The sequence below is a fragment of the Sphaeramia orbicularis genome, chromosome 21 (genome assembly GCF_902148855.1).
Source record: "Sphaeramia orbicularis chromosome 21, fSphaOr1.1, whole genome shotgun sequence".
In the NCBI taxonomy this organism is placed as follows: Eukaryota; Metazoa; Chordata; class Actinopteri; order Kurtiformes; family Apogonidae; genus Sphaeramia; species Sphaeramia orbicularis.
In genome coordinates, this window is record NC_043977.1 from 30,948,627 (window position 1) to 30,964,548 (window position 15,922).

Genomic DNA, 15,922 nt, shown 5'->3' on the forward strand with positions numbered 1-15,922 from the left:
ACAAGTGAAAAGTTGAGGCATAATATTGTTAAAATTTAGCTTATTACCTCCACCAAGGAGGTTATGTTTTTGCCGGTGTTGGTTTGTCTGTCTGTCGGTCCTCGTGCAAGATAACTCAAAAAGTTATGGACGGATTTAGATGAAAATTTCAGGAAATGTTGATACTGGCACAAGGAACAAATGATTTAATTTTGGTAATGATGGGGGCACTGGTCTGTCTTGGTGGATGTCTGCGCTCTCTGAGTGCTTTTCTAGTTTTTCTTTAGAAATTCAAATTTTTTCTGGTTATTCACATCTCTTTTGTGAAAACATAGTTTGTAAATATTTTCATAATTTAATGTTTTTTATTGCACTAAAATGAAGACAAAAACTTGGAGTTGTCATTATTTATAGGTTTTTATGCTATAATTTTAATGGTTTGGCCCACTTCAGATTGAATTGGGCTGAATGTGGCCCCTGAACTAAAATGAGTTTGACACCCCTGTTCTACATAATACAACATTTGGAAAAATTTAAACATAATTTAGTCTTGTTATGTCCTCCAATAACACACTAAGGTTTAAATTTGGAATTTCAGAGTATATCTACAAGTGCCTAATAAAGGGTTAATTATGTCTCATCTAATTGCATAGTATGGATGGTGGTGAAAACGTCAGGACATCTTGTATGAAAAGGGGAGTTTTCATATGTGAAGTGTGATGCTAAGTGACAGTTTATGTCTGCTCCAACCATGTAAGGAGCACTGGTACTGATGGTATGAACAAACCTGACTAAAGACCTAATCCTAATACTCAAGTCAGACAGAAATCCATGCCATTACTGACCTTGTGGTTTATTCTAAATTATTGTTTACAACAAATTTGCCTGTCACACACGCTTAGACACAGGAATCAGATGGTAATCAGGGTGAAGTCAAAATCCTCTTTGCTCATACTTCTAAAGATGTGCTCTATATCTGTTACCTTTGTTCCATTGCTTTTTATTTACAACACAGGGAGGGATTTGGTATTAGAACAGAGCTACCAGATTGGATCTTACCCTGAAAAATATGGGCGCATGGTACCATTGTCTTAACTCGGAGGAAGAGTTTTATCCTTTTCCAGGGGGCTTTAGTGCTGTGTTTGCACTCAGAATCAGGGTGTTTTGGGGGTTTAACCGATAAAGACCCAAACATCCACCATCGACCAAAACCATCTACTGATCTAAAATGTTTAATAACTTCTGATCCACCAATCCTATCCAATGCATGTAAATAATTGGTGTAAAATACAGTTTGTCATCCTTTCATGGTCATCAGATATGACCCATTTGGACGTTCAGAAGCCCTGTAGTTACCGTGGAAACACCGTCATCTTCTACAACATTGATTCACCAGTAAAACCCATGGAGTTGGATCAATAACAGTGGATGGAGACACTTGTTCAGTTAATATGTATTGCTGAAAAAGTCACTTTTTCTTCAGTTTTCTCTGTTTTTGATATACTAATCATCAACTTTAATCTGAGTTTTTATGAACATCTACATGATCAGTGAATTAAATATTCGAAAATACCTGATTTTCACTGGAAAAATGCAAAATACAGAGGATTATTTGATAATAAATGATGATAAATCTCTAAGGAAATGTTAAATATATAGAAAAAATGATTTGGGAACTGACACAGAAGTAGTGCTGGGTCTTTATGGGGTAATGTCATATGACCAAAACTATGCATTTTCACATATCTAACTATTATCATTGCAATATTTAGGACAAAAAAACTCACAAGTTGTAGATTTTCCCATTGCACTCGAGAAGAAAGTGAAACAAACTCATTGATGAGGTAAACGCAACATCCTCAACTAATCCTTCACCTATTTTGTGTGCTATAAAAAGAATATTCACCTAAAACACAGTAAAACATGGTAGAGAACTCTCAGCATAGCTTACCCCTGTTCATTTGGCTTTGGTTCTGTGAACAATTACATGCTTCAGGACAAACTCATCTACCAATTTAGCAGCATCTGAACATCGCTAAGTTCCTCCTCATATATACACGGCCAGGCATGACTCATGCTAGATTCCTTCCTGCAGATCCTCCAAGGTCTCTACCTGTGGAGCAGCACACCAAAGTAGGTTAGTTGTGAGCACATTCAGTGTGGGTCTGCGTCTCCTTTTTTGAGGAATCTGAATCTCTGGTGATATTTTCAAGCAGTAAATCTTGTATCTGAACTACCTCAGCACCAAGTGTTTGCTGCTGTTATCAGTAATGAGCCCACGGAATATCATTTAGTTATTATTTTGACTTTTTGGGAAAAAAAAATGTTACATTGGGGGAAAAACCCTGTATTCTATAGACAAATGAGCATTAGTCAGTACCACAGTGTGATCACACATAACTGATTATAAGATAAGATACGACATGCCTGTATTAGTCCCACAAAGGGAAATTCCAGGTTTAAAGCAGCAAAGTACATCAGAATCTGATCACTTTATTGTAATTCAGGCAAATTTCATCAGAGATGCTCTACAGAAGAAAATGACGATGCAGGGTCAGCAATAAAAACACACATAGTTAAAAAAACAAAACAAAAAAAGACCTGAGACAAAATAAGTTATAAAATACTGGTGAGGCAGAGCAGTGAGTGAAATAAATAAGTATAAAACATGAGAATAAATAGGTAGTTATTGCACAAATACATAAAAAGTTATTGTACAGTTTTTCAGATGTAACTGCACATCCCCTGATTACAGCCGTTTGTGTAAAAGACGAATGGTAATGGGAAAGATTATTGCCTTCTACCTGTTCCTGCCTTTTCTTTGTTTTGTTAATCTTGGTGAAATCTCCAAATGCATTTAGGATCTCACCTGAAAGAGTTTCTTATGTGATTAATCATAAGCCAAACCATCCGGTTCCAGAGACCATTGGATCCAAAGATCCATCCAAAGACATGCACTAGTAGGTTAACTGGTTAATCTCTGGTTAATTGGTTGTTCGTCTCTATGTGTCCAGGTCATTATTGAAAACGAGAATCAGTTGTCAACTAACTTACCCAATTAAATAAAGGTTAAATAACTTAGATGCTGCTTTTTGAGTTGCACCCAAATTTACACTTGTGGTAGAGTGCTGTTACCTTCAACCAGGATGAATGTGATAATACTGTCACATGCAAAATTATAGTTCTTGCCTTTTTACTTCTTTCTGTCTCAGGAAAGTTCAGCGTTGGGGCATGTTTTCCATGTCCAAAACTCATTCACAGCATGATAATACTGACAACATCCTAAAAAAGTTCACCAAATAAAGGTGTTATACTGCACACATCTCATCTGTTGTATGTCAGGTTACGTCCACACCAGCTGACGAAATCTGATTTGTGTGTTCTATGTTCCTGATTAAATGGGATGTAACATACACAGATGTGCTTGTTTGTCAGTGTGTGTGATAGTGAAATTTGACCTGAAGGCACCCAAAAAGAGGAGTTTCTTCCAAATATATTTCTACTGTTTATACAATTGATAGCATTTATCAACATGAACTGAGAAAAATGAGACCATTACTTGTTAAAATGTAAAATTAGCTGATCAAACAACAGCTGTTGTCATTAACTAGAATTTGTTTGTATTTTATCTGAAAACTTTGTGACAATTCAGCAAAGATTAACGTGCATGCGTGCGTAAGGCTCAGTTATCTATAATTTTTAACTGTTGGAGAGGGGGGAAAAACAGACAAAATAATCTCCAAAAGTATAAATGGGAAACAACAACCAAGAGCTGAGTTTAGTTGTATGTATAAGTAATAATCCCAGGAAGCAGGAGCAGGAGGAGTGGAATGGAGGTTTAACTAGCAGTAAGCAGACTGTCCGTCTCATTCCTCACCAGATGTTCACCGAGATGCCACTTTCCCAGTTTTCAAACAAATGAGGAGGATCGAGACATTTATCCATTTTCCTATTGATTAAGCATTTCACTGTGAATGGAAATGACCCAGTCACTCTAGTGTGAATCATATTGTTTTTTCATTTGAACACATTTTCAGACTGAACTATTATGTGGATGTAGCCTCAGTTACCTTGTGGTTTAGCTGGTAATAGTGGACAATTTAGAGACGTGGAGGTGGTAGGAGCACATACCCTACAGAAAAAGACTAAATTGTTTGCCACATAAATTGAAATGCACTATACTCTTCCATTATGAAGTTATTTTTCCAGTGACAGGTAGGAATGAGTACACCTTGAATATTGTCTTTGTTTTCTGTTCACAGATGCTGTTCCTTTTGTCTCTACCTATTTCTTTTGTGCTTTTGTCTCCAAACTTTGGGACAATATGCACTTCAAGGTGATTCTTGTTTTTTTTAATACATGAGAGCTCTGTGGGTTTTATGTTTGTTTGTGTGTGACCGTCTGGTGCAACTCCTACTTTCGACAGCTGTGGCAAATGCAGCCAGACCTTTCATTGCCAAGCCCCTCTCTTTTCCTCCTCTGTCAGGCTGTGATGGCTTTTCTCTCTTTCCATATTTCTCTTTTCTCTGTCTCCTACACACACACACACACACACACACACCACACACACACACACACACACACACCACACACACACACACAGGGCGGGCACACGATGCACACACCTCAGGCTTGATATTCATAGCCTCCTCCTCCTTCACTTGACATGGGAGCCTTAACAGATGTGCCCCAGCCTTGAGCTGCCTCTCCCTCTCCCCCTCTCCCTGCCTCTCTCCACTGCCTCGTGTTTCACAGATTTACCTTATCTGTTGGCTTGGGAAAAAAAGCTAAACTGACATTTAATTTGGATCTGCGTCCATGAGCTAAATTGTGTAGACAGGATGTGAACAATAGTACAAATTTGGATGAAATGGTGGAACTTGGTCGAAATGAAGTATATTAAGCACCATCCTCATCATATAGGCCTATTAAGGTCTCCTTTTGTACATTATAACTTTAGAATACTGTTAAAATGTACACAACAGCTCATTCTAATCATATAAACTTCAACTTACATGACAAATGTGCTCTTTACCTTTATTTAAAAAGTCATATTTATTTTTATAATATTGCATTTTTCTTATTCTGCCAAACGTTTCGAGTCTTTTCTGTATGATTCTGTTAATATACGCGTCTTTATTTTGCGCCTTTCTGTTGTTCAAACCTCGCCTATTCCTGTTTTGGAGTTTCAGCGGAGCCTGTGTGTGTGTGTGTGTGTGTGTGTGTGTGTGTGTGTGTGTGTGTGTGTGTGTGTGTGTGTGTGCGCGCGCTTCTGTCTGTGTGTGTCTCTGTGTGTGCGTGCGCGCGCAGCCAGTGCGTGAGCTGGAGGCTTATGGTAATTGCGGTCTCCCGACTGGCCTTCTGGGTAGAGTCTGCGCGAGTGGGAGTGGAGCGAGTCGCTCGGTCTCGGCAGCGTTCATCCATTCTGTGCGGCACTCCCCGTACAGCTCCGTGCGTCCTCGGTGCGAACCGGGGCTCCGACCGGGGTATTCTTGAAGCTTCGCGAGAAACGCGGGACAGAAAGCTACACGGAATAACCTTCAACAACCTTTCCGACACACGGATTCCGGCGTCTGAGAGGACATGGAGTGACTGAGAGCGGGAGAAAGGGGCTTTTTCCGAGGACGGCGTGCTCCGCTGAAACCCAACATGGCGCTGCTGCGAGGTACGGCCAAGCTGAATTAATGTCTCCGCGAGTCCACCGACCTCGCCACCTGTATCCTTAGGGGCCCGGGCCGAGCGGCGCACAGCCTCTGCCACTGAAAGGACCCGAGCGGATTTTCAGCTAAATTGTGGATTTCTCTACGTCCTGACGTTTGTTTCTCCTCCGCGCAGGATCTTTTTGTTGCTTTATGGAAACCCCAGTGACATTGGCAGCAGCAAAAAAGTCCGCTTGAATATCGGGTAATGGATCAGAGTTGACTGTAGACAATAGATCTGAGACAAAGAGCTTTAAATGTGAGACTGCTTTTGTTTCGTGACAAGTGGATAACCTGTTAGACACTTTTAGTTGTTTTTGTCCTCGGTCGGGATTGTCTGTCTTCAGCAGACAGGACCGTAACCAGGCAGTCTACGTACGCACGGATCGCTGCCCTCGCGGCTAACTTGGCAAAACAGGAAAAAGGCGTGAGTCCAGACGCACGGACGAGGACTGGAACTAGCATCAATTAACCAGGTGAGGCTGATCATGTCCAAACACAATGGATTTTCTATTTGTGTCTTTGGCTGTGTGTATTACCCCGCAGGAGGACAGACAGCACTGCTTTCTTTCAGCCTGATTTTAACAGCCCAGATGCTTTTAAATGATCCAAAATTCGCAATGTGAAATGTTTGTTGAATCAAAAGCACTTCTGTTGTGGGCTCGGTCTGGACGCGGCAGCCCGGTGCTCTGCGCAGAGACTCGGAGAGGAACGGCCACTTTCTAAGAATAGCGCATAGGTGGTCTTTGTGCGTTTCGGCGGGGCAGGGCATGTGGTTGATAAATAACACGCGCGCACACACATAATGGTCGACCGTGAGCTTGGCCTTTCCCAACTGTCCTGTCAACCGAGGGTGGTGAGAAGGACACGGCAGACATTAGCGGACTTGAAAGTGGCGCCGTCCCCGTTGGTGAATATTCAGGGCTTTTTGCACTCTGTTGTGTGACGAAGTGTGAGCGCCTGTGTGCCTGTGGGCGAGGATTGGGAGTGTGTATGTACGCGTGTACGTGCGCGCACACGGAGCTTCTGCGCTAAACAAGGTTACGGAATCCAGCCTCGCCCTGCCAAAGGGAAGCGAGCGGCGCTGCTCCGTTTATACACGGTTCAGTTCAGTTGGAGGGCATCCCCGCGGTGCGTGTGTTTGTGTGACAGCTGAGGATGTTTGTGTGTTCGTGGGTGAGGTGTGGGGGCTTTGTTTGAACAGAGTGGACGCTGATCAGTCTCAAAGGTAGTATTAGAAAAGGTGTGTGTGTGTGTGTTTGTGTGTCGCCGTGGGACTGCACCGCTCACCTTCCTGTCAACTTGAAGGAAACCGCTCTGGCATCTTGCCACTTGTCTCTCTGTCTTCGCTGTCTTGCAGGTGTTCTCCGATATGACTTTGCGCTCCAGTATGTTGTCATCCACTCTTGCGCGCAGTCTTTCTACTCCTCTTGGCATTGCAGGGGAATATCCTCTGCGCTCGGAGAATCCACGTAGCGCTAGTTAGGACTCCCTCCCCCCGCAGCTCCGATACGCACTGTTTTTCGGAGAAAGTGATACTTAAAAATAATCATCCAGAGAACTTTAAACCCTGTCACCACTCTTCCTGTAACTTGAACACACTCGCATATTAAGTCTGAACTGATTGAAAACCATATTAAATAGGATTTAATCAATTTGAGTTCTCCCTTTCCATTTTATTATCAAGAGTATTGTTGATTTTTACTTTTTGCAGACATCTCACCACTTTACCACCGTGGCCGTAAGGATTAATAAGAACTAGTTCTTATGGAGTTGCTATTTAATAGAAGTAATTGAAGTGAGTGCTGCAAGGCGTGTTGGATGTGTTCCAAGCACAATCGTCTTTTCCTAACGATTCCTAAAGTCCTCCTCACCCGCTATGTAGTTCATACTTTCACGACTGGCAACGCAGCTTTTGACAAAGACATTTTTCTTCAGAGGAATTTGGCAGGACTACACTCCTCCGCAAGTGAGCGGCTCATATCCGGGGGGGTTTGCTCCCGTGCCGGCCGCCTGCTGCCTGTCCTGGAGCCACACAGGCACTAATTAGAGGACGCTCTCTTAGGACGATCGATGAGCCTCATATTGGCTGGCTCCAGCTCATTGACGAGCTTAGTGAGGGAAGCAGCGACTAAAAGACCATTTCAGCCTCGGCAGCCAATCCGCGCTGGATGTATCTACATAGTATGAGTCGTAACGCGAGGTTTAACGCCTGAGCAGGTTGGGAGAGCGGGACCTCTGTTAGGACCTCTCGAGGGAGCAGAGTAGGAGCTTAAACTGGTGGGGGATGGAGGCAACTTCAGGGGCTTTGATCCACGATAAAAGACTCATTGTATTTAAATTAAACGCCGGCATCGGTTGAATGGGGAGGTGAGGACGCATTACGCACCAAAACCAAACTTCAGTGTGATCCATTTCGGTAAAAAATAAAAGTATGAACATGTGTATAGTTTATCCTTTAATCCTAACAGTGATGCATATTTTAGAATAAGTAGTAGTTTCCGATTTGGGTGATCTATAGTGAACTTGTTCTGTCATTTTAACAAAAAATAAAAGTGAAGGTCATACAGTTACTTTCATCTTTCCATCCTCTTTAATAACGAACTTTAAAGCTTAGAGAGCCTATTTCATGACTCTGCTTTTTATATTGCTAAGTCTCAGCTTTGGGTAATAGAGGCAGTTCCCCAAGTGGTTCGTGTTGTTGAAGCGTAAAACAAATACTTCACATTTTGTGTGGGCCGAGTTTATTTATAGTGTACCCGTCGGACTGTTTTGCGCATCATTTTTCCACTGTGCGCTATGAAGTCAGTGTGGGGCTGATCTGTTTTCCAGGTGTTGGAACACAGAGGGGGAGGGCTGCGAACCATAGATTGACATACTGATTTTTTTCCTCTCTCTCTCATGTGTGAAGACCTTGAGTTTCTCCATAACAAGGTGTTTTTTTCTGAGCCCTCGATAAAGGGGTTCAGGGTGGTCCCGGCCTTTGCTTCACACCATAAATGATTTCACTATCTTTCACTTCTGTCACTTTCTCACCGTGTACACATTTGTATCAGATTAACAATATGTTGTTGAGTTTCATCATCATCAGTGGGTGTTTGTGAAAGTTAAAGCTTTGAAGAGAATGAATCACATAAATATATGATGAAGCGTTTAGGGGTCCAGTTGGAGGAAGGGGCACCTGAAGACACCGCAGGGTCTGGGCCTGCTGGGAAACATTGTCATGCTGAGTGGGGTGTCAGCGTGGTGCTCCGTGGGTCGGTTTTGAGGTCTGATGTTTATGTGGACGTCCACCCCGCCTGCATTTGAAACCCATTAACCTGCTGTTTGTCCGCTTTTCTAATCTGGAATCACCAGGGGCCACGCGGGGAGTAAAAAGCGCAGATAGAGTGCGTCATTAAATCACGGGACCACTTTTGCATATCAAAGCTGTTGTAATGTGTTTGGAAATAGGCAGGGAAATGGGGAACATTCGTCAAAAGAAAGGACTCCTTTCTGTTTTTTTTATCCAGTCGGAGATACGAGGTCTGTGTTATTGTTGTCGCGCTTGTTTTTTTTTTTTTCCTCACTCGCGCCTGGATATAAAACAACAGTCTTGTCGCTGCCGGCGCTGCACTCGCTGCTGAGGCGAGGTGCGTGTGAACAAAAGCTGAGGCACGGCAGAGAGCCGAGAAGAGATCGGTTTTCCAGGCGCTGCGCTGCTCCCGGAGGAGACGTCACGGTTTGATTGAAGCTATGCTCCGTGCTGGCCTCCCGGGACCTCGCGATGAAACGGGAGAGCGTCCCCCACCCCCACGCCTCCCGCCCTCCCCTCCCCTCCTCTCTCTCACCGCCTCTCTCTATCTGCGCTCAACAAAGCTTTTTGTTTCGACGAGGTCTGGAGCACACGGATCACTTCCCTGCAGAGACGTGCCGGCCTCCTGCGCGTTTCACCGGCGCACAGACGCAGACCCGGGGCGCAACGGCGGAGAAACCCCGCACATTACACCCCGTCTGCGTACTAAGACCACTATTTATGCCGCTTAGTTCCAGTCTAGAGCTGTAATAATTATAGCCATTTTAAGAAGTGTTTATTGTATTTTCAGCCCAGATGATGTCACTAAAAGGTAGCCTGTAAATTACACAAATGTAGGCTAATTACAATAAGTCATGCCCATTATAAATTAGGCCCCGAGCCTGGAGCTCAAATTTGGTTTACTGCGCTCTTTCTGGCCCATATAGGCTTTCTGGAAGATTGATTAAGCAGCAGAATGATGACACACCTCACCTCCCTCCTCTGAGTCTCTGCAGGCCTCGTCTTGATCCGGCCTCCTCGTTTGTTTTTAGATGTCAGTGCCTCCAGCATCTATCTGACGAAATCCCACAGATGCTTGGCAGCGCAACGGGTGATGGCGATAGGAGTTTATTACACAAACAGCCTTCAAAACATCAATGCGTGATCTGCTGGATGGCACATGAATGGATGTGTAAAGATTTAGACCTACAGTTTTGAGTCACAGCAACAACTAAAAACTAAAAAAAAAAAAAGTAATGAAAAATTCTAATTGCATTTAGTGGTTACTGTGGTGGACTTATTGCATGCATATTATTTCATATGCATGTCCACTCAACATATGTGACCTTTAATGTCAGAAATGTAGGCTACAGGCTGTGTCACATGTGTTATATCACGGCTCACCTCACACTGCTCCAGCACCTGTTTAAACTGACACTCATTTAGCCTATAATTTACGCCTCTGCGCTACACAAATAATTAAGAGCCTCTTTAAACAGACTATTCATCCTATATGTGGGGCGGAGCTATATTCAGAGAGGTGTGTTGGGGGGGGGGGGGGGGGTCTGTCCTCCTGCTCCTGTACTTTTATTAGGAGATAGAACACATGAAAGAAACCCGGCATCTCAAAGCAAAGTCAAGAAACCTCCGGTAAACACGGCAGACTTGTGCATGCGCATCCCCATTACAATCGGGTCCTTTGGTGACATAAAGAGCCATTTAGTCCTCATTTGGCCCGGGATGAATAGAGCCAGTTCAGCAGCCGCCGCCCGGGCCCTAGTGACAGCACAGGGGGCCTCACAATGTCGTCGTTGTTGACGGCCCTACTGCGGAGGGGGGGACTGAACCGTGCACCTACTTGCATGCGGCTGTGCAGCGGTCCGGGAGGACGCAGGGGCCCCCTTGTTTACAGCTCGCTCGCTAATAATGTGACAGCTGAAGAGACGCTGCTGGGTACTTGAGCTCCGCTCCACCACCAGTGCGCTGTGTCTGCGCTGCGTTTATCTCCGCTCACCTCCCTCCGTCACCATACTCCCGTTTTCGAAACTACTCTTAAGTATAATATTTAATTTCCATTGAGATGAGCAATCAGATCATCTGGGTCAACGATCGGAAACGATTTAGACACACGTTCCTTTGACACTGCTGGGTGATGGGACCGGTGAGTGTGGGCCTGAGGCTGTTTGTCAGTTTGTAGATTGGCATGCGCTCTTTATGCATTTTCTGATTTGTTCCCGCTGATTTTTATTTTGTTCAGCGCCAGTGTGCGCAGAATTCCTGTCGCTATAACACACACACACACACACACACACACACTAATGTGTGTGGTTGTGTGTGCGCGCACCCGCATTTAATCCGTGTTTATCCCCACCCCACCCCCGTCGCTGCGGAGATTATCCTGCGTCACACTGCATTTTTTTTTTAGAGCTGATCGGCGCTCTGCGCTTCAGAGAGCCTGGCAAAGCTCCAGGGACAAAGAGCGAGAGGGCACCTCCACTCCAGATACAGACCCACATTTCCCTTTAACTGCTCAGTACATATGCACTAAGTGCACTAAGATCATATGCCAATAAAGTGATCTGGAAACACTGACACTTAAATTCATGCGTCGTTTTTCAACTTGTAGGAAGTATGACAGGCTATGAGCACCTTCTCAACAGCTCTGTGTCTCTCTTGCACACATAAGTGCGCCAGGAACAACTGCGCTGCGCAGGGAATAGAGGCCCAACTGAAGGAAATTATGAGCGGCGCCGGTGTTTATTCCGCTGCGCACAGTGGGTCACCAAGAGTTCAAGTCGCCATAGCCAGCAACAGGAAACGAGGGAGAAGCTTCTTCCACATTAGCCTACTTGTCTTTGTCTTTTTTTTTTTAATTCCCTGTTCCCTCCTATATCTGCCCTCGATTGCTGCTCATCCCTGAAAAGCACTCAATGCCGAAATATGGAGTCATACGAGGTTCCGCTAAAAAACACCCGGTGGTTTTCTGTTTAATGGTGCGAGTCGGGTCTCCGCTCCAGCGGTCTGGTTTATAAACGTAGTCCCAACCGCTGCGCCCCCCCTTCCCCCTGCCTGCTGCTGCCGGCCAGTGTGATGGATTGGACGGCCGTCGGGAGTTGTTTGTTGCGCAAACTATTCTTAGCAGCGGGGATGGGCGTCAACACACTGCCTGTTCCTTCTCCCCCATCTCTCCCCCTCTCTCCTTCGCTGTCCTTCCACTAATAATGTGACATTTGCAGGATTGTTTTCTCAGTATTCTCAAAGCAGCAGCAGGTTTAGTGTCTATAACGAAATATGGTGTACAGACTTCAGTGGTTTGGGGTTTAGTAGATCTAAATCACTCTCACGTTAGAACAGACTTTGCATGATTATTATCATCATTTTAGAAAATCAGTCCCAAAGCATTTAAAATTAAAACGTATTTTATTTTTATATCACTGTTGATGCATGAGTGTAACCATATATAGACACTTCACAGAGTATATAGCGTCTGCAAACACAACAACACTGACCCAGTGACAGGTGGAGCTATGTATAACACGCATTGTGTGTCCAAGTTTTTCCTCTGTTTTGACGCGTATCATATTAATGCGTAGTCTACTCTGGCTGCATGTCTTCAGACAACGGCTGAGTTCCGACCCAGGCGACTTTTTCCTCTAAAATACATGGTTCTCTGACTAAGAAAACTGCGATCATCACCATAACTGGACTAGCCTGCGATGAAAGAGACGGACATAACAGGGCCACAGCCGCTGGGCTTTTTGTATCACTGACCTAAACACGTTTCAATACTTCCTTAAGATGTCATAACTGTTCTACGAAAGTCATCATGAAGTTAATTTTCAGTTGAAACTCTATAGATGTGGTAGATTGTAGGTTCAGTCAGCGTATCGGTGCATTTCTGCATTAACAGGATAGGCTATATCACATGTGTCAAACGTGAGGCCCGGGGGCCAAATCCGGCCCGCCAAAGGGTCTAGTCTGGCCCCTGGGATGAATTTGTGAAATGCAAAAATTACACTAAGATATGAACCATCCTTTAGTTCAGGTTCCACATTCAGACCAATTCAATCTCAAGTGGGTCAGACCAGTAAAATACTATCATAATAACATAGAAATAATGACAACTCCAAATGTTTCTCTTCGTAAATGTAAATATTTTCATGTATTTACACTAAAACAAAGTATAATTTCACCAAAAATGTGAATAACTTGAACAAATATGAACAACCTGAAATGTCTGAAGAGAAGTAAGAGCAATTTTACCAGTATTCTGTTTGTTATTAAATGTTTTGTGTATTTGTAGATCCACTGTGATCTATAAGTTATAATGTACATGTATAAATGATAAACTGAGGCAGAATAGTGTTAAAATTACACTTATTTTTTCAGTTTGTTCATGTTATTCACATCTTTTGAAAGGATAGTTTGTAGATGTAACACTTTTCATAACGTAAATTTACTTTTTTCACTCTAAAACATAGAGAAAAGTTTGAAGTTGACATTATTTATATATTATTATGTCATTATTTTACCGGTTCAGGTCAAATGTAGCTGAATGTGGCGCCTGGACTAAAATGAGTTTGACCCCCCTGGTCTATCTGTTTGTATTGACTTCAGTGCACACAGGCCTGTTTTTCAGTGCCATCAAACCGGTGAGTATGAGGGAGACCGAGAGTCTGAGACGGGTGGTGTGTGTGTGTGTGTGTGTGTGTGGGGGGGGGGGGGGGTGTCGCTACAGGAAATACAGGAAACAAGAGCGATGTGATTTCTTTACCATGTCTGTTTGATTTGCAGAAACACACACCATGGCTCTACATACATTCATACAGTCTTTACCCACGCACGCCGTTTCAGTTCCGTCACATGCGGATGTTGTTGAAACAGGACTGGCCCCGGGGAGCTGGAGAAGGAGGGGTGGGGGACTGGGGCAGGGAGGAGTTGGGCTGAGGGGCCCGCAGCAGGCTGATTAATGGGCCCCGGGTCACGGCAATAAAAGTGGCGTGCCAGTGGCGCGGCAGCATGGCTCACAGGCGTTTCTCTGCGATGATCGAGGAGCCGTGTTTCTGTGCTGCTCTCAGCACTGCCGAGCACGGCACGGCACGGCTTCACTTTTACTATTTAAAGGTACTTCCCTCCCCCACCGTCTCCCACCTCATTCCTGCCTGGCTCCACGGCAGGGGGGGCCGGTGCGCAAAACTGTCCGTATTATCAGTCAAGTCTAATATTTAAACATAATTTACTTTGAAATTAAAGGCATTAGAACTGTTACCTGGGAACCAGGTTTTCATACTTTTCCTTTTGTTTCACCTGTTTGTGGACTTCAGTTCTGTTTTATGTAAAGCGGCAACTGATTGGTGTTAAGTTTGACTCATTAGTTTTACATTTGGCAGTCTCCATTCTTTTTCCCATTAAAGTCAAATGCTCATTACATTGTTCATCTAGCTACAATGTATTTCCAGTTATAAAAATGAGATTTTCACAAAAACACAGATATTAGAAAACTGTTGTAAAATATGCCTCAATATGAGGTTTTGATAATTACATTTTCAGGTTTCAGATATTAAGGCCTAGACTATTCTGATGTTATTGTCAGTATTCTGTGTTTACATTTCAGTTTTACTTCTAACAGTTTTTGTTACTGCACAGCAAACATAAAAAGTAATACAATCTGGAGTTATCACCCAAATTGACAATAGGCTATTTAGTTTTAGTTTTGTTTATATCTCTACTCTTGTTAAAAACAACGTTGTCACCATCCTGATGATAAAAGCACAACTTATTGTTGAAAAGCAGTTGTTACAACTCAAAACTGTTTCACTAATTAATAAATTATAGGTGTGTAAATCCATTTTGTGGGTAAACCAACTGCTTTTATGTGCTTTATAGAAATTCACCTGTATTGAATTATTTACACATTAATTGACAGTTCTTACACAAATTGACCTTCATGTGTTGGGTCGCTATGATTACTTTGGTGGACACCAAAAAAACTCTTCAGACACACCATTTCCATCTCCACAGTCATGGGTTTCAGCTTTATACCTATCCTTTATGTTGTCTTACAATAAATTGTTTATTGTAAAATTTTATATAGCTGTCTTTCTCTGGCTCATGCCTTTTGCATTTGTGTTTGTTGATCTGTAGCTCTGTGTTGGTGGGCGGTAAATGGTCTCCCACCGAAGTGGTCTCTGATGTATAATCTTCCCTCGCTCTGCTGGCTGAGGCAACCCGAGAGCAGGTCAAAGAGGGCACAGAAAAACCAGTGTGTGGGGAATGTGACTGAATAGACGCAACCCCACAATGCACGTCTAGCCCACAGGGTGGGCAGGATGGGGGTCTAAGAGAATGGGGAGCTGGTTGTTGAGGGCTGTTGACAGACAGGAGGGGAGGGGAGGAAAGCCCACTGTGCTTTCATCTCCAGTGACTATTTCAGTAGAGTTGTGTGTGTGTGAGGAGGGGTGTGATGACTATAGCCAGTAGAGCCATTATTTTTCTCGTCTTTGTGTTTTTACATTATTGCATTTTGCATTTCAGTCAATGTCTGTGCCACATTTGACTGCTAACAATAAATTTGTTGAAATGTGTGTTTTGTTTTGTGTCCCAGAAATTAGAATATATAACCCTTGATATGTTTCTGTTTGTAATTATTTTTTTCATCATGATTTTGTTATTGCAGTAGGATTAAAACTGAGCTCTGTAAGTGTGTATGTGGCAGAGCCAAGACACTGACTGCTAACTGTTTGCTCATCTCCACAGGGCAACATCTGTTCGTGATGTCGATGCTGAGACACAAACCAACCTGGAACTAAGACAAGGGAACCACATCACACAAAACATGGTAAATTTACATTAATTAGTCTCATGACTCACCATTACTATGAAATGAACAAGTAACCTGGAATTTTGAGAAATAATCAATATCTGCAAAAAAAAGGATTTCTGAGAATAGTTATATTAACTTGTTGTTTTG

The 15,922-nt window shown here is 43.3% G+C and overlaps 1 protein-coding gene across 3 annotated transcripts in view; it reads left to right on the plus strand.

Moving 5' to 3' along the window:
* LOC115412731 (BCL-6 corepressor-like) overlaps positions 1-15,922 on the plus strand; it is a 49,188-nt gene that overhangs the window by 9,835 nt on the left and 23,431 nt on the right. The window contains exons 1-2 of one of the 3 annotated variants that reach the window (XM_030125359.1): positions 5,308-6,154; positions 15,709-15,790. In XM_030125359.1, coding sequence (XP_029981219.1) covers positions 15,788-15,790 — 3 coding nt within the window. In that variant the 5' untranslated portion in view covers positions 5,308-6,154; positions 15,709-15,787. Of the gene's footprint in view, positions 1-5,307; positions 6,155-15,708; positions 15,791-15,922 lie in introns of those variants that run through there. The other 2 variants (XM_030125361.1, XM_030125360.1) reach the window with 2 other exon arrangements.